Here is a 17,692-nt window from a genome sequence, read left to right as displayed (position 1 = left end):
TAAGATATTTTTGTGTGTTAACATGTTTAAGAAAATGATTAAGAAACTTTTGTTAAATTACCTTTTTTTTTTTACCACAAAATTCTTACAGCACAACTGATGCAAAATTCAGACGGTCAAGGTGTAATATGTAAATTTATTAAAAGAATATAGAGAACAGAAACCACAAATCATAACTTGGAAATAAAGTTCTGAATAATAATAACAACCTTCAAATATAGAAAATGTAAATCCAATGTTAGTACATTTTTAATAACAATCCATTTATGATGGATTGAACCCAACCAGTATTAATCAAAACATTAATACAATTGTAATTAAAACATAAACAATTATTCTGTTCGAATCAAAAGTACCAAAATATTAAGTATTAAAATATTAAAATATCAAAGTATCAGAGTATCAAAGTATCTGAAATTGAATAAAAACCTGTAAGAGTTCTAAGTCTGAGTCTAAGAGTTGTCGAGTGAAGCCAAAGAAGAGGAAGTGAGCTGAAAAGATAGAGAGACCAGAGTCTCAGAAAGTCAAAACCCTATTCTATTTTGCAGAAGTCTATCTTATATACTGTTGTTCTAGACATAAGTTGTCATCTGGCTATCACTAATAACACCTGCCCTTTAAAAATAGTCTAGTCAATGTCTCGATTTTGGACTTCTTCCTCTTTTAGATTCAAAGTATCATACTGATAATTCTAAGAAATATTGATACAAAAGAACAATACGTGCAGTTAAACTTCATATGCAAAACAGACTCAGCTGACTACGCAGTTAGAAATATGGTGAAATTACATATGAAATATACCATAAAGTTTACCAAAAACATTTTTGAATATAAAAATGAAACCTGTTAATATATATGAGACAGATCATTACCATGAAATATAAATTTTTAACTTTTGAAATGAAACTTATCATTATGAATAGAACACATTTTGAGTACGTGACTTCTCAGAATCTCTCAACAACACTTGGGTTTAATTTAAATACGTGGACTTCTTCTCAGAATCTCTATCACCATGTGGATTTCTTAGAATCTCCACACACCAACAACAAATACAAAAATGAGAAGAAAAAAAAAGTGATTTTACACATTTCTCATTAAGGTTTTTAAAAAGTTATTTGCCAAATAAACATTTTGTTTTTTGCCAAATAAACATTTGTGTATTTACTCAGATCAAGCACAATCATGACAGTTCTTGCTTAAAATAAGTCATCATTTGTTTTGATTGTCAAGTATCAGGGGCGTCTGATTGCACACAGCTTGTGTGGAGACGGATTCAACGTTATTCCGACTACTCCTTTGAGATCCAGCTCATCTCCAGACACTCCAGGTGGAGTTGTGAAGCGGTAGCTCTGAAGGAGGGAGGTGAAGAACAGGAAGAGCTCCATCCTGGCCAAACTCTCTCCAAGACAAACCCTGCGTCCTGTGTGAGAGAGAGGGCAGTTGTATGGTCTGTTGGGCTTGAAATGCTGTCTATTTAGACAGCACACTAGGTTTTGGAACACAACTAATGAGAGCTGCATGTCGCTCTGTAACATAAACAAAATGCCTCAGGTCTAACATAATAATGGAATGTGACAAAAATATTAACAGAGCCGTTTTCGACATATTTAGCATGGGCTAAGAAAAAAGCATGGAGAACTGCATGGAGAATTTTTTCGCCCTTGTTCAAAACTCCCAATCATGTTGAAATGACTGGATTTGACCTGCAAAATTTTGCAGAGTCAAAATACACTTTGGCTTGATTTGTAGTCTGGAGAAGTCAGCGCTAGTTGCTGAAAGTCAGAGCCAGTCTGCAGATTTTGGACAGTTGGATAATGTATTTGGACAGCTGGTTGGTAGTGTACGATGGACACAAACACTTTTTTTATCTAATGCTGAAGTTTCACCGTACCTGCAGAAAATGGCATGAAAGCATCTCTCTTCACAAACTGGCCCTTCTCATCAAGGAAGTGTTCTGGGTAAAAGCTGTTTGGTTTTTCCCATTCGCTTGGATCCTTCAAAACAGATGTCAGCAGAGGAACTACAGTGGTGCCCTAAAAAAATGGAGAGAAAAGACCAAAACTTTAAATGTTCAAGATGCACATGGTATCTTCTCTTAGCTTTATACATATTTATTCTTCTGACTGACCTTCTTGATGAAGTATCCATTGAAGGTAACGTCACAGCTGGTCATATGCGGGAGATTCAAGGGTACTATGTTTGCCAGTCTCTGGGTTTCATGAATCACAGCATCTGTATACGGTAATTTCTTTCTGTCTTCCACCTCTGGCTGACGTCCACCGATCACTCTGTCAATCTCCTCCTGAACTCGATCTGCACACAAATACAACACATATTTGTTCCTTTGGACACCATTGAATTCAACATTGAGGAAATACTCTTCATATTACTGTGTTTTACCCTGTATATGAGGGTATTTGGCCATAAGCATCAAACCCCAGCGCAGAGTCGTTCCTGTGGTGTCAGTCCCAGCAACAAACAGATTTGTCACAGACACCATAAGATTCTCCTCATGGAAATATGAGTCCTTCTTGCCGGATTTCTGTCAATTGCAATCCACAAAATGCATATTTATTCCCTTTACCACCATAATAATCTAAAACAGACTCATTCAAAATTAAAAGTGTTTGATTGAATAAACTCCAAAAAAAAAAGACCTATTCAGATCTTGTGCAAACTGTTATTTTTCACCTACTACCTGAATATTCTGATTATTACAGTAAAGGGGATCATTGAAAACACACCACATCGTTTTGTTTGCGGATGAGAAATGCGTCGACAAATCCTCTGCGGTCTTGTTGATTCAGAGCCTCCTGAAGTGTCTTGATCAACTTCATCACCTGTTCTCTATTTTGGATCATATTTTTTACAAAAAGCCTTTTGTTTTTGAGTAATGGACCCAACCACGGAAATATGTTGTAAAGCTAGAAATGGACAATCGGAGACACAAAAGAGAATGTTATCCAGAGATGCACTTCCAGAAGTTTCTTTGGTAGATTTGGGTTCATTCTACAAAATGGGTGCCTTGTACATAAATAATCGCTTTTGTAGTATCTGTGGACAAAATGCAGTTTCTGGTTAACATATTGATTATTACTCACCAACATAGAAATTGATCCACTAATCCGAACATTCTCATTTGCTCTGCTGACCATTTCAGTGAATCGAGGGTCTGTGTATTCAAATCTGCTGCCGTACACGATAGACGAGATGATGTTTGACACAGCGTAGTTCACAGGCCGTGTCGTGTCGAAGGGTTTCTCTGTGAAGAAAAAGACATATCATCTCTCAGTGGATCTTATGAATTAAGAACATGATTGCATGTGTGTACTGTACGTATCTCAGCTTGTACCTTCAAACTTATCAAACTCTCCTTTCAGATACTGAATTTCCTCTATGATTTTCTCTTCACTTCCTCTCTTGCCCATCCCAAGGTCCCGCAGGTTGCTGATAGCGAAGCGTCGCATTTCTTTCCAGTTCTCTCCATTGGAAAAGATGATCCCTGATCAACACAAAACCATCTTAGAGTCCCAGCAACACTAGTAGAGAATGATTATGCAGTGAGTACACTAACTTTAGACAAATAGGACATTTCCAGTGTTAGATTTATTAAAAGCATTGTATGGCATGTTAATTAATGATTAATCTATTTGCAAATTAAATTATATTACTTTAAATATGTAAAAACTATTTTCACTAATTATTTATGAGAACCCATTTATACTTCTTGATTAAAGACAGCATTCAACTTTCAATCAAACAGTCCCGTAATAACAGCATTTTTAGGTTTTTCATTGTTAAAGTGGCTGGTTGTATTCATCCTTATAATGAGCTCATATCATGGCAAATGTAATGAAAATGTAATAGTTGTACAAATTTGAGTAAGCCTGGAGAGGCCATGAAGATCTGAAAGCTTGGACAACATGTTTGTCTTGTGAAGTGTCTAGCATTTACAGTTTGCACGTTCATCTGAGGCAGAAAAGAAGAAAAGAAGCATCCTACCATGCTCGTTCATTAATCTGAAGTTAGGTGAAATATGTCTGTCGCCGAACTCTTCTGCATGATTCACAAGAGCTTCTTTGACGGTTTTGTATCCAACTAAGACCACAGTTCTTCTGGGACCCAAAAACACTTGAAATATGTTCCCGTAGGTTTTGGAGAGCTGGAGGACGCAGAGAAAGACATTTGCAAACAAATCTCAAAATGTTAGGCTACTATTACTGGTTGAATGTGTTTAAGTCAAGTTCTCACCTCACAAAATGTGTCAAAGGGTCTCGTGAGGTCAAGGGTCAGCAGGTTCCCCAACAGCGGCAGTGGTTTGGGTCCCGGTGGCTCTTTCCCTTCTTTCTGAGATTTGGATCCAGAGGAAAGCAAATACAAAACCAGAAGCAACAGCAAAGCTCCCAGTAATGTACCTGTGCTGGAAAACTGCAGCAGTGACTCGACAACAGACATTTTCTCTCTGAGCTTCTGCACTCATACATTTATAGCCGCTGTGTAAGTGAGGGACCTTGTGTGATCACAAAAAAAGACAAACAAAAGGGGTTGGTGTGATTACCTCAGTGACTCCCTTTGGTAAATCATTAATCTTCTAAAACCCGTTTAACCGAGACAGAATGTTTTCATGAGTGTATCTCTCACCTCTGACACACTTCAACCTGGAGTGACTACAGACCTGCTTTCATAGACCTGATTGGGCAATAGAACATTTCATCAGAGGCTTTAGGATGTAAAACCATGTGTCATTCACTAAGTGGCCCTGTCAATCCAGTCACAGATATTTTCACAAAATATTTTATTTATGTTTTGAGTTTTCAAAAAAAAAAAAAAAAAAAAATTACAGTGAATGAATTCATGGACAGATGTCAAATAAAGCATATTTAAACATAAACATGTTCTAATTATCAGCAGAGACATCTAGTATGCAAAATATTTCAATGAAAGGAAATTGTTAGTCCTAGGCTGCTTACAGACTGTCTTTTATAAAGTGGGAATGTCGCTATTTGGCTTTATTTAAATATAAAATTAGAATAAGTTTTTATTTCTCTAAACAATCAGAAACAACATTATTCACTGATTTATAATCTAGCAGCTAGTCTCAAAATGTTTCACAAAACCGGTTTTCACACACATCTCTCATCATTTACATACACTGAATAAAATTATAAACGCCACACTTTTGTTTTTGCCCCCATTTTTCATGAGCTGAACTCAAAGATCTAAGACTTTTTCTATGTACACAAAAGGCCTATTTCTCTCAGATATTGTTCACAAATCTATCTGTGTAAGTGAGCACTTCTCCTGCTGAGATAATCCATCCACCTCACAGGTGTGGCATAGCAAGATGCTGATTAGACAGAATGATTATTGCACATGTGTGCCTTAGGCTGGCCACAATAAAAGGCCACTCTAAACGCCACTTTTGTTTTTATCCTATGTTGAGGGAACAACATACATTTCTCATGGCCACGAGTTTGAGTGAACAAACTGTGTGACCATAGCAACCTGCGATTATCAGATATTTAAGAATTATTAATATTTTATTTTGAATTAAGAAATTATTATATTAACTATTACAAAAATAACACACAATAAAATAACAATGTAGACAGCATTCGAATTAAGTTTATCATGAATAAATGTTACATAAAGTACATAAAATAAAATAGGCCTTCAAGAAATCATCTTTAAAAAGTGAGTGACGTGACATTCAGCCAAGTATGGTGACCCATACTCAGAATTCGTGCTCTGCATTTAACCCATCCGAAGTGCACACACACAGAGCAGTGAACACACACACACACTGTGAACACACACCCAGAGCAGTGGGCAGCCATTTTATGCTGCGGCGCCCGGGGAGCGGTTGGGGGTTCGGTGCCTTGCTCAAGGGCACCTAAGTCATGGTATTGAAGGCGGAGAGAGAACTGTACATGCACTCCCCCCACCCACAATTCCTGCCGGCCCGAGACTCGAACTCACAACCCTTCGATTGGGAGTCCGACTCTCTAACCATTAGGCCACGACTTATCCATCACACAGTCTTGTAAGTGCATTAACTGATCGTCTTTTTTTTTTACGTATATTTGTATATTATTGTTATTATTATTATGGGTTATATTTTTATATTTCCTGTTATGTATTTGATTTATTTTTCCTTCATTTCGATCTCTTAGCGTTCTAAATAGTTTTTTTAAATAATAGCCTACTGTAAATGCTTGACATGCCAATAAAGCTTTGACCTGGGCCGTAGCTGGGGTTTGAGGGGCCCCAGTGCAGGTTGTACCAGTGGGCCCTGTTTGAAATTGTTTAATTTGTATGTTCGTTCTATTTATTTATTTGTGCTATTTACACAATGTTTATTTTATTTTATTTTTTCAATTTATAGGTGTCCAGGTACAGAAACCGAATAATCAAATGTAAAATAACACTACATAGTCTTCAATGTAAAATAAAATATAAAGTCAAACCAAAATTTATTCAGACACCTTCAACATTTCTTACATTATCACAGTTTATTTGCTATAGTTTAGAAATTGGTAATAAAATATGACAAGAACTCAGAGTTAAACTGTCAGAACAAATTAATCTTGATAATGTCAGATAACTTTGATAGAAAGATACGTAATGGATTACATTCAACCAAAACTTCAGACATCTGTATGACAATATTTACGCTACTACTTTGTTGAACAATTACCAAGCAATCCTTAATTTTGTTCAGTCTGTGTTTTAAAAAGGCTGTATTAGCAAATAATTTTTTTTTTTAAAAAAAAACACGTAAGCAAAACATGGTCAGGTCAAAGTGTGTGAATAATTTTTGGTTCCAAAATTTTTTTTTTTTTTTTTATCAATTTCACTGGTAGTCTACAGTATGAAGAATTTTGGGGTTTAATATGTCACAGTTCACTTTATTTTGCTATACTCACTTATGTAGCCTAAATGAACGAGCCTATAGTGTCCTGTATCCACTAGCAAAACAATGTAAACAATTATATCTGGTGTCTGAATAATTTTTGGTTTGACTGTGGATCAATTCTTAGTAGTTAAAACTACAAAGTAATTCAGTGAAGAGCAGTGAATGATTTTCTTGGATTAACATTAAAGACACCGACAGCAGAGCTAGTAAATTAGGCGCGGTCACTTTAAGAAACAATGCATCCAATATAATGATACACATCCGATTTCTTTCTCAACTGTTTACTTTCACTTAAGACATAACCGACAGTTTTTTTTCGAACACTCTTTCCAAGTTGGGTATTTTAACATATTTTGTATGTATTTGTCGGTACAAAAGCAAGAACAGGCAGATTTGGTGTTTAAGCGCTTTGAGGAGACAAGTCTCTGCATGTGTCCTGAACACCAGAACTGTGCGTGTGCTTAAGTGGGCTCTTTCACATCTTTTTCTGTTTGTTTAAACTGTGATTTGTATTTATTCGTTAAGGTGCAGGAGGACGCGAACTTTCTGAAGGAGAGTTCGGTGTTCCTGTCCGTGTAAATGTCATCACCTTTCACCCCAAGGTCCTGGCTTTGATTACGCTGTATGACTGAAATTTTTGCTGGAAGTGCAGTTTAAAGGTTGAATTTAACATATATTTCTTTCTTTTTTAATTTTAATTTAATATTATCATAGTAATAATAATAAAATTAAGAAATTAAATTATTAAAGTTATAGTTCACCCAACCAAAAATGACAATTCTGTCATCATTTACTCACATGGTCCAAATGAGTATATGTAGTAAATTTTATCAAACAAAATATTTCTTGCTGAACCTACATTTTGTAATCTCTGTTTGATGCTTTGCACAACAATGACTTTAAATGATCTTTTCAGAGTAATTTCTCCAAATTTGATATGCGATTAATTAGATTAATCACCACATCATGTAATTAATTAGATCAAAAATGTTAATCGCTTACCAGCCCTAATATATATATATATATATATACACACATATACACACACACACAATATATACACATGTATATAAATGCATACATATATATTACAATTCCCTTTCAAGGCGGTAACTCAACATTACGTCAGCTATGACATATATGGGAACTCCTCCCTTCTCCACTTTCGCTGAAATCTGATGGGCTAACGCCAATTGGGGACAGCTGGCCAATTGACGCGGAGCATGCAAATACTGACAGGTCAGCGGGCAGTATAAAATGCATGGGTGCAAAAATTACGTCAGAATCTCTTTCTTCACGCTAGAAGTCTTATCGAAGTCATCGTGGAAGTTGCATTAGAGGACTACTCACCCCTGTTTTTCCTCTCCGCATCCGATGGCTGCTTCATGCCATTGACCCGCCCGACCTTCACCAGTTCTGTGTCACCTGCCTGGACCTCGCCCACGCCGAGGTGGCACTCACGGATGACACGTGCACCCACTGCGCCGAGCTCCCAGTGCGCGCCCTCAGAGCCAGGAGAGAAGTGGCTCGGGCAACAGCGGGGATGAGGCCCACTGCTGCCAGCGAGCCGCTGGTGGGCCCTCCCCTGCCCCCGTCCAAAGACGAGTACAACTTCGCGGACGATAGCTTCCACCCCCCCCACGCCGTCGCAAACTTCATCACCTTCGAAAGAGCTGGCGAGGAAGATGGATCTCGCTTGGAACGCACCTGACGAGCCTGTGAAAAGTAAGCTGGACTGGTGGTTCCTCCAGTCGAGCCACCGCCAGGCCGCATCGAGGAGAAGAACCCCGTTCTTCCCAGACTTGCACGAGCACGTGGTGAAGTCGTGGGCTGCACCTGATCGGCATGCACCCACTCTGCCACGCAGGCCATGTTCGCGCACATGGACGGGGCGGAAACCCACGGGTATGTGCGCATGCCCCCCTGTCGAGGAGACTGTTGCCCGTCTTCCTCTGCATTGGGTTCGGACTGCAGCCTGCCTTGCAAGCCACGCAGGTTCACGGCCCACCAGGCAGACAAAACTTCTTGCTTCAAAACCTTCCCGTTCTGAGACAGGAAGTTCTCAGTCTGCTCGAGAAAGGAGCGATAGAGCCAACCCCCCGAGCAAGCAGGAAAGCAGGTTTTACAGCCGCTACTTCGTGGTGGACTCCATCCGATTCTGGACCTGAGACCCATCAACTGAATACTTCACAAGTGCGCGTTCAGAATGACAACACTGAAACAGATCTTGGCACAGATACGGCCTGGGGACTGGTTCGCCTCAGTGGATCTAAAAGACACGTACTTCCATATTCAAATAGCGACGCGCCACAGGCGCTTCCTGAGATTTGCTTTAGAAGGCACGGCTTATCAGTATTCAGAGCTTCCGTTCGGCCTGGCCCCCGCACCTCGCATAAGCACATTTGTTTAATAGTTTTTTATGATTCTAACAGGACATGGCATGAATGACAAGTGTGTCAACCGGGCCATTTTTTTGTGCAAAAGAATTGTAAGCTGTTTTTCGTACAGCTGGAAGAAAAGGAGACATCTTGCTGAAGTCCAGATTCAGCTGGGTCTGCCAAGTCACCAACTCATAACCGAGTCTGCCACACCCTGGGGATCCAGGCAGCAGATGATAGAGAGAGTCCTGGAGCAGGAAGGAGCACTGGCCAAAGTCCTGTCTAATGACAAAAGGACCAGGCACCTTGTCCCTACCTGGCAGGACTTAGAGGTCCTAGAAGCAGTCCAAAAGGTCCTGAAACCTCTATAGGACTCTATAGACTTTACTGATGCTTTATCAGGTGAAGAGTACGTCACTCTATCATTTGTGAAACCTGTGCTGCACCTTTTTAACGAAAGTCTCCTGGCATGTGAAGAGGGTGATAGCGAGCTTTGTAAATCGATCAAGACCAGCATTGTTGAGTACCTCAACAGCAAATATTCTGACCCAGCCACTACTGACCTTTTGGAGATGGCTTCATTTGTGGATCATCGGTTCAGGGCCACCTACATCCCAAGTGAAAAAGTCGATGCATTGAAGCACAGAGCTGTCTTGGAGGTGGAGACGCTACTGGCTGATCAGAGCAACTGTCAACCGCCTTGCCTATGTGTGCCTACTGTGCCTGAGCCTGCAGATGGAGAAGCAGCAGTAGCACCAAAAGCTAAGAGACTGGCAAGCTTCTTCAAGAAGCGCACAGCCACCACCACTGCACCAACCAAGAGGGGGGCTATTGAAAATGAACTGTCAAGTTACTTGCAGTCCGCAAGTGTGGAGAGTGACACTGATCCTCTCAAGTGGTGGAAGGATCATGAAGTTTTCTTTCCATCTCTGAGCCACCTGGCAAAAGTATCTCTTGGTACCAGCTACCAGTTCATCCTCCGAAAGGGTTTTCAGCTGTAGTGGCAATATCGTGACCTGCCACAGAGCATCTCTGAAGCCGGATGCTGTTGACAGGCTGGTGTTTCTCGCACAAAATCTTTAACCCTCTGGAGTCGATTAACGCGTATACGCGTTTTGGGGTATTTTCTCCTGATAACCCCGAAAATAACTTAAATTACACTTTCAGTTTTGATCGTACAGATAAGTGCAATACATCAATCGAATCTGTAAAGGGTCTACTTTTTTTTGTATACAGACATAATAACAACAAAACTTTGTGCACTTATAAAATAAAGATAACAAACAAGGAGTGCTGTCTGCAGCCTTTGTCTGCGCTGATCTTCAGATACAAATGCGTCATTAAAATGAACTGTAACTCAGTGAATACTCAACGAAGAGACATGAGACAGATATCTATAGAAAGCCTGACATGTCTACTTTTAAACTAAACAAGTGCTGCTGAAAACAAATATTCTGTGATAAAGTAATCCATATGAAAACAACGCGATGTCCGTTTTTCACGTCTCCCTTCATTATCTTATAATGCGACCACGCTCCCGCGCCGAGCGCGCTTTTGAGATTCAAATGTTTCACTGAAGCGCGCGGCTTTTGAATACGCCCACACAACAGAAGACAACGCAGCGAGATTGTTCTTCAAGTTTTTATTATTTTACTGTTTGCTTCGCGATGAGAGGAATAAGACATAATTCACCCCAAAAAGATGTGATGTGGTTGAGGATTTGAGATTTGGATTTCCTCAGAAAAAAGAATGAAGCACTTTATTCAGCAGAGATCATAAACATGAGTAAGTCTCTTTTTATTGATTTATATACTTGTACTAGTTTTCACATAACATGTAAACATTTTACTAGTTGGACTTTTTCCAAAGACTTTTTCCAAACTATAATTCCTGACTAAATGTATAATCAAAGTGAAATATTATGAAGTTTCAATAACAATATACACTACTATACCATTCAAAAGCTTGATGTAAATAATATAATGTACCAATAAATGTAACTGTAACAAATGTAACAATCATTGCTGTTCTTTCAATTTATCCCCCCTAAAAAACCTAAAAAAAAATATTCTCAGCTCTTTTCAACATTAATAATAATAATAATAATAATAATAATAATAATAATAATAATGATGATGATGATAATAATAACAATAAATGTTTTTTTGTAGAAAATAAGATTGTTAAAAGGATTTCTGAAGGATTGTGTGACTGGAGTAATGATGCAAAAAATTCAGTTTGAAAGTCAGCTTTGATTTTTCCTAATAAACTGTTTAACTGCACTCACAAGTGAATATTAAATTATGTTGTGGGATAATTAAATATATTCTAAATAAACTACAAACATAAAATTATATACATTTATTTTGTCCTCACATTCTTTCTTGTAACTCATCCCTCTCAGTGACACAGCTGACTGAATGGCTCATTATGCAGCTCATTATGCAGGCCTTTGTCTTCTCAGGTGTGAATTCATGATAGTTGACGCCTACTCGCATATGACTTTTACCAACAAAAAGTGCCTTAGAAAATTTAAATCAATATATTGTTTTCTGTAAGTGAGTAAACAAGATGATTTTCACATCATTTAAAAAAAAAAAATTCTAGGCTACAAGCTCCAGTTCTCAAAATATCTGGGAACCAATTTTCTGTATGTGTTTTATTGCCTTATTGAAGTGATTTAACATTTTTACTTTTTCACTAACCACGCATAACATTTTTTTTTCTCAAAAACACAATCATGTACATACATGCTGCTCACATATTATTATAGCCTAGTTTGTGCTGATTACAGTGAGATTAGACTTTAGCCATTTAGATATTTATAAGAAACTGAAAAAAGCACAAATGTCAGGGCATGACAAAACTTCTCCAGGCCCCAAAAATACCCTTAGACTCCAGAGGGTTAAACGAAGGAGGATACGCTTGTCTGTCTTCTAATGTCTACCTCAAGACAGCATTACTGTTTATCAAAGTAAAAAAAAGAGGGGGAAAATGTTTATTGAGTTGATAATCTGTTTCTTGTGCAACTGGTTGAGACTGTTCAGATAAGAAATTGAGTTAACAAAAAGGAAAAGGTAATCTCAAGCTGATGTTTAAAAAAAATGTTCTTAAACTGAGCACTTTATTTTGTTCTTTCTTTATATGTAAATGCTGCCCTTAAGTTACTAGGGTTTGTCATATTCTTTTGTAATGTTCGTTATTTGCATCTGTGGATTTGTTAGAAAGGAGAATAAAATCTGTTATTGGATTTTAATAAGCCATTTATAGTTGTAAAACTAAAAATTTTTGATATTGTACTTTTCTCATATAAATATATTTATTTCGGAAAAAGATTGGCCTATTTTATTTTATAGGCTATTTTTAAGATATTTTTTTTATTTAAATGTGCACCTTATGGAGCTTTGATTTCAAAAAAGGTACTCCTGTCCTATTGTTATACAGTATTTTTTTTTTTTTACATTTTATTGTTATTTGAACAGCTGAGCATTTAATTATGAACCAGGTGAAGAAACCGGTTTACTAATTATTCATTTGATTTTGCAACTGTTCACTGAAATGGCCGGTTTCAATAAAACTACTTGTGACGTCATATTTGGCTTTGGCTTTGACTTTGAACATTTGCTCTCACTTTGGGGAAAAAATATCGGGATATATATCGTATATCAATATTCAGCATAAATATATCGGGATATGACTTTTTGTCCATATCACCCAGCCCTAGCCACTTGTGCACTCTGAACTCATATGAACTCATATTTTGTACAGTTGGTTCAATCACATCATTAGAAACAAGTGTGAATCGTGAAATAATGTGTAAACGATGTGGAAAAAAAAAACCTATCACGATTTTTTGATCAATTTTGCGATTTCGATTTTAATCACGATTTTGACACACAGAGACATGCTTTACAGTCATAAATGCATTCAGTATAAATTTGAAACATATTTCCAAAAGAAAACCAATGAGAGCTTTATCAAAAAGTTGTAACATGCCTCTAGAACAGACATAAGTCAAAATAATCACTAAGTAAAGATGTCAAACAAAATGTCTAGACATATGGCAAAAAAAAAATAATAATAATAAATAAAATTAAATAAAACCCGTGTCCAGGGCTTTTTTTTATTATTATTATTTATTTATTATTTATTTATTTTTTGCCATGCGTTGGTCATAGAGCTCATTGTAGCGGTGCCTCAGGTGCTGAAATATATTTATTGCCCAAGGTTCACACATTCTCCGTCTGCAGTGCGTATACAGTATGTGTGTGCGAATCTATCCGCTCGCACGCAGATTTCCTTTGCTTTGTCACAAAACCAGATGCGCGTGCTCTGATACACGCGCGCGCTTAAAACATGTCTCCTCTCACTCACTCACTCACAACTCTCTCTATTCTCATGCGCTAGATATTCATTCTTTTCGCACCTTTCTATTTCTAACCTTTTCTGTTCACATCTTTTACCGCGTGCAGTGTGAACGTTCTGATCCATTAACATGGGCTCGGAAAAAAAACGCATCACAGACAGAGTGTGTGAACCTGGAGATAGGCATATGCCCAGTCTGTTCTGTTCTCGCGCTCCACTTAATGCGCTGCATTCTGATTGGATCTGATAGCATACTGCGGGAGCCACGGGACCGCAGAAAATCGTGCTATACAGCGATTTAGAAATCGCGCACGCTCAAATCGTGATTTTATTACGATTTCGATTAATCGCGCAGCCCTACAACTGTGCTAGTCTTGGTGCTTGGTAGTCTACACAAGATTCTCTTCCACTCTTCTTTTGCTGTTCTTTTGAACTTTCCAACTGATTATGGTGGCCACAGAGAATCTGCTCAATTTAGGTTGAACTCTTTGTCCTGCCTCTGTCATTCCACACACAAGAATATGGTCTATCACAGTAGCTCATGTTTCAACTGAAATTACTGTTCTTGGTCTTGTTCTTCCTCATCCTCCTCTTCCTCCACCTCATATACACACTCTTCCATACCTCTCAGATTAAAGGATGCACCCATGCCATCTCTGCACTTTGAACTGGCTTATATTTTGTACATTCACATATTTAGAAACAAGTGTTCACATTTTTAATTATTGTGTGTAAAGGATAACAGCTGTATTGCAGTTGTGCTGAAATTTTGCTTTCTTGTGTTTAGGGTTTGTTTTGCATCACAATTTATCATGGTACAAATTGCATTTTAGTGAGTGAGAACGTGATTAGTTTTGCAAAAAGAGTGCATGAGATCTGCAAACTGTCTAAACTTCCTGAACTTTAAGGTTTTGCAGAAAGAGTGATTTGTTTGACAAATTGGTTTAGGATATTGAGCAGTGGTGGAAAGAGTACTGAAAATGTGTACATAAGTACAAATACTGTTACATTGCTGAAATAATACTCAATTACAAGTAAAAGTACTGGTGTCAAAACAGTACTTAAGTAAAAGCCCATAGTACTCCTCTCAAAAACTACTCCGAGTACTAGTTACTAGTTACTTTTTCCCAGTCGATATTTAATGAATTACCAAAAAATATTCATTCATATCAAAGACCTATGTGGACATTAGCTACTTTGAACAAAACACACTTTTATTGATAATGTATGTGAATTAGCGGTCATGGTACAGGAATTTCTAACTTCAATACCTTGAAAAATATCAATATTAAAGTACCCATGAACCAGAAGATGCAACTGACTACAGTGTTGTGATGTATTTCCAAGTGAAACGGATTATTGAATAAAGGGTCACCTCTTGCTCAAAGCAGATTCACGGTTGAATAGTGGTTAAGAATATCTGCTTGTTACGTCTGACATTATGCTTCACCACTTCTGGGTCCTAACGCTCTGCCAGATGCCCCCCAGAAAATAACAAACTGTGCTAAAATACACCCACAATGTCATGTTATACTGAAAAATTATAACCCTAACCTTTATCTCCATACTGAAATTCCAGATAGCCAGACAGTGATTCAGCTAAAATAGTACAGAGACTGTAGTGTGCACAGCAAATTTCTAAATGCTTAGCTTAAATATGTAATATTGATTAAATAGGGTAAACATACCCGTTAATCACACATCCATTTTTGAGCTCAGATTATAAAAAGCAAAGAAATGTATTATCCTACTTGATGCCTTAGCCAATTGATGTTTTTCTTACTATACACCTCCTGTAATTTCAAGTCATTCAGATAATCACACACTGAGATATGGTCATGTCTTCACACTGTCTGACAGCCTTTTTGAAAGCTGTCTGAAAACTTTCACCAAAAGAGGAGCCCCTTAAATATGCATTGTTTAGATGTTTTTTGCTTTTATTTTGGGTAAATTTCACTACTTTCTATTAAATTAAGAGATTGTTTAAACTATTGCATATTATAACTTCGATATGGGAAATAATTACAGTTAGATCCAAAAGATAGTTTTAGCAACACAGCGCAGATGCTACAGAACACAGTTAGCTGACTAGCTGTATAAGATTGTGTGCTACGCTAATATATTACTTCACAGGCTTTACTGGCTTGTACTTTTACATCCATAATATTACAAATTGACAGTTTATTGATGTTCTGTGGTTTTACACTGCTATAATTTTTAAAGATTTCATATCATTGTCACTGTAAAAACTAAATGTGCCTCCGATATCCTTTTGAGATCTCTAGGAACTTAAAAATGTATTTTAAGTGCCCTCAAAACTCTCTTTCTCATAATAGGGTTCCCGGAAGAACCATTACAGTCTTTGCAGTTCGTACAGGAACTCATTGGATCCTTGAAGCACTTTGTTTCCAGTTCTGAGGTTCTGGAGTCACTCTTTCATTACACTGAGACCTCAAAGTGCTCTGGAGGTTCCTTGAGGAACTAAAAGTGTGTTTGCTAGTTTCAGTCCGGCGCCACGTTATTGTTTAAATAGCAAATGCATTTGCGCCCCCATGGGCGTGCTGGTCTAAAAAAAGAGGTGTGTTCAGGCGCATTGCTATTTTAAGGAGCTGAAAATAGACTGCGCCATAGACCAACTCAAACCTGGTCTAAAGTCAATGGCGCAATATTTTTTTTTTGTTATTTAAAAGCGTTGGTAGAAAATGCGCCTCTGGGCGAGTCCACAGTGCGCGTTGACTTTGCTTATAAGGCCGGTGACACACTGGATGCGTGGCGTAAGCTTCTCAGCTGCGTGGCGTGTCCGTTTTTATTTCGGCTCCCATGTTAACAGGTTAGAGCTTGCAGACTGCCTGCGTGAGACGCGCGTCTCAGGCGCGGCTCGAGCCGCGCGGAAAACGCGTGCATGCTAGAAATAGAACCGACGCCTATTTTTCACGCGACACGCAAGCGTGTTGGAAGCGTTTCCAGGCCAAATAGAATAGGAAAACATGTTTATATGTCATTTTGTACACAAACACATATTAATTAATGACATTTTCACAACGTAGTGTGTATTCTGAGTGACGGTCCAACATCAGGTAGGCTAAATAAGCTCTTTAAAGCTACACAAATTTGTAAATGTTATTGAAATAAAAAGACAGCCCACATACCCATTTTTCGGATTTTGGAAGGTGTAGGTGTGTGAAAAAAGTTGAAATTGTTGTCGTGAAGACAAAGAGCCTGGTCTGTCGGCGGCCTCCCTCTGCACTATTCGGACGGGACTAGTTTTCTAAACTACGTTTGAGTTTCGATTCTTACCACCTGACGTCTGCAATTTTCATGTACCAATTCGGACGGGACTAACATCTTCGTGTTTATTACAGAGATGGCAGGGTCTGTTTTGTGCATCTGGGCGTCACGGAGATCACGCGCTCTGTACGCGTGCATTGCATAGTCATTCGGATCGATTACCATTAGTATTATTACACAATAAATACTAAAAACTAAATGGCTAGTAGAGCAAAACCATGTTAATGTGTGGTTTCTTTAGTTTAATTTGTTTTTTTGTAGTAGGCTAAACCCATTTTTAATTTTCATAAAGGTACAACTGTAATTAAAACATTATGTAACTGAGTGCATAAATGAACGTGAGTAACGTTAATCTTACTTGACGCTGATATTACAATAGCCAATATTAACAGTTTACGTGATCTGGCTCTTGATTTTATTTATTTATTTTTTTTGTATTATTATTATTTCTTTGCCGGGAAGCAAATATATCAAACATGCGCGCTGTAAGGGCATCTACGGTAATTCACGTTGGCCAAAACACACAAGGAAACGCGTTGTGAAAGAAAATATCACCGGCAATCACAGACATTCGCATTCGGACGGGATTAGTTTTCTCAGAGGATCACTGAGTTTGCTGAAAAACAGTAGGTAATTCGCTCTGGAATTATTAAAGAGGTTGTGTGAGAAAAACACAGACATGGCAGATTCGGACGGGATTAAAATCACCAAGTACGTCTGTGAAACACAGATTTCTCTAACG

The 17,692-nt window shown here is 37.9% G+C and overlaps 2 protein-coding genes and 1 pseudogene across 4 annotated transcripts; all 3 read right to left on the bottom strand.

Annotated features, from left to right (window-relative positions):
- Positions 1-17,692, bottom strand: part of LOC109092647 — a 48,279-nt pseudogene that overhangs the window by 9,028 nt on the left and 21,559 nt on the right.
- On the bottom strand, positions 1,111-17,050 carry LOC109055235 (cytochrome P450 2K1-like). Of its 2 annotated transcripts, XM_042717589.1 has the most exons (11): positions 16,812-17,047; positions 4,645-4,692; positions 4,255-4,513; positions 4,006-4,165; positions 3,356-3,505; positions 3,105-3,265; positions 2,748-2,927; positions 2,404-2,545; positions 2,132-2,316; positions 1,895-2,036; positions 1,111-1,423 (listed from the first exon to the last, which is right to left on the bottom strand). In XM_042717589.1, the coding sequence occupies exons 3-11, from the start codon at positions 4,456-4,458 to the stop codon at positions 1,236-1,238; spliced, it is 1,512 nt and encodes a 503-aa protein (XP_042573523.1). In that variant the 5' UTR covers positions 4,459-4,513; positions 4,645-4,692; positions 16,812-17,047; the 3' UTR covers positions 1,111-1,235. The 2 variants fall into 2 exon arrangements, with proteins under 2 accessions (XP_042573523.1, XP_042573528.1); XM_042717594.1 differs by lacking the exon at positions 2,748-2,927 and having other exon boundaries at positions 16,812-17,050.
- On the bottom strand, positions 7,971-13,147 carry LOC122136088. 2 transcript variants are annotated; one of them, XM_042717622.1, is made up of 3 exons: positions 12,209-13,147; positions 8,789-10,382; positions 7,971-8,711 (listed from the first exon to the last, which is right to left on the bottom strand). In XM_042717622.1, the coding sequence occupies exons 2-3, from the start codon at positions 9,092-9,094 to the stop codon at positions 8,262-8,264; spliced, it is 756 nt and encodes a 251-aa protein (XP_042573556.1). In that variant the 5' UTR covers positions 9,095-10,382; positions 12,209-13,147; the 3' UTR covers positions 7,971-8,261. The 2 variants fall into 2 exon arrangements, with proteins under 2 accessions (XP_042573556.1, XP_042573553.1); XM_042717619.1 differs by having other exon boundaries at positions 7,971-10,382; positions 12,209-13,144.

The sequence above is a fragment of the Cyprinus carpio genome, chromosome A3, assembly GCF_018340385.1.
Source record: "Cyprinus carpio isolate SPL01 chromosome A3, ASM1834038v1, whole genome shotgun sequence".
Classification (NCBI taxonomy): Eukaryota; Metazoa; Chordata; class Actinopteri; order Cypriniformes; family Cyprinidae; genus Cyprinus; species Cyprinus carpio.
Note: the sequence above shows the minus strand (reverse complement) of the source record. Positions and strands in the feature narration are given on the sequence as shown.

Coding starts and splice junctions, on each gene's coding strand:
- LOC109055235 (XM_042717589.1), bottom strand. CDS start 4,458: ATGTCTGTTGTCGAGTCACTGCTGCAGTTTTCCAGCACAGGTACATTA. Junction 4,166..4,254: donor CCTTTGACACATTTTGTGAG/GTGAGAACTTGA, acceptor TGCGTCCTCCAG/CTCTCCAAAACCTACGGGAA. Junction 3,266..3,355: donor AGAGTTTGATAAGTTTGAAG/GTACAAGCTGAG, acceptor TTTTCTTCACAG/AGAAACCCTTCGACACGACA.
- LOC122136088 (XM_042717619.1), bottom strand. CDS start 9,094: ATGGGTCTCAGGTCCAGAATCGGATGGAGTCCACCACGAAGTAGCGGC.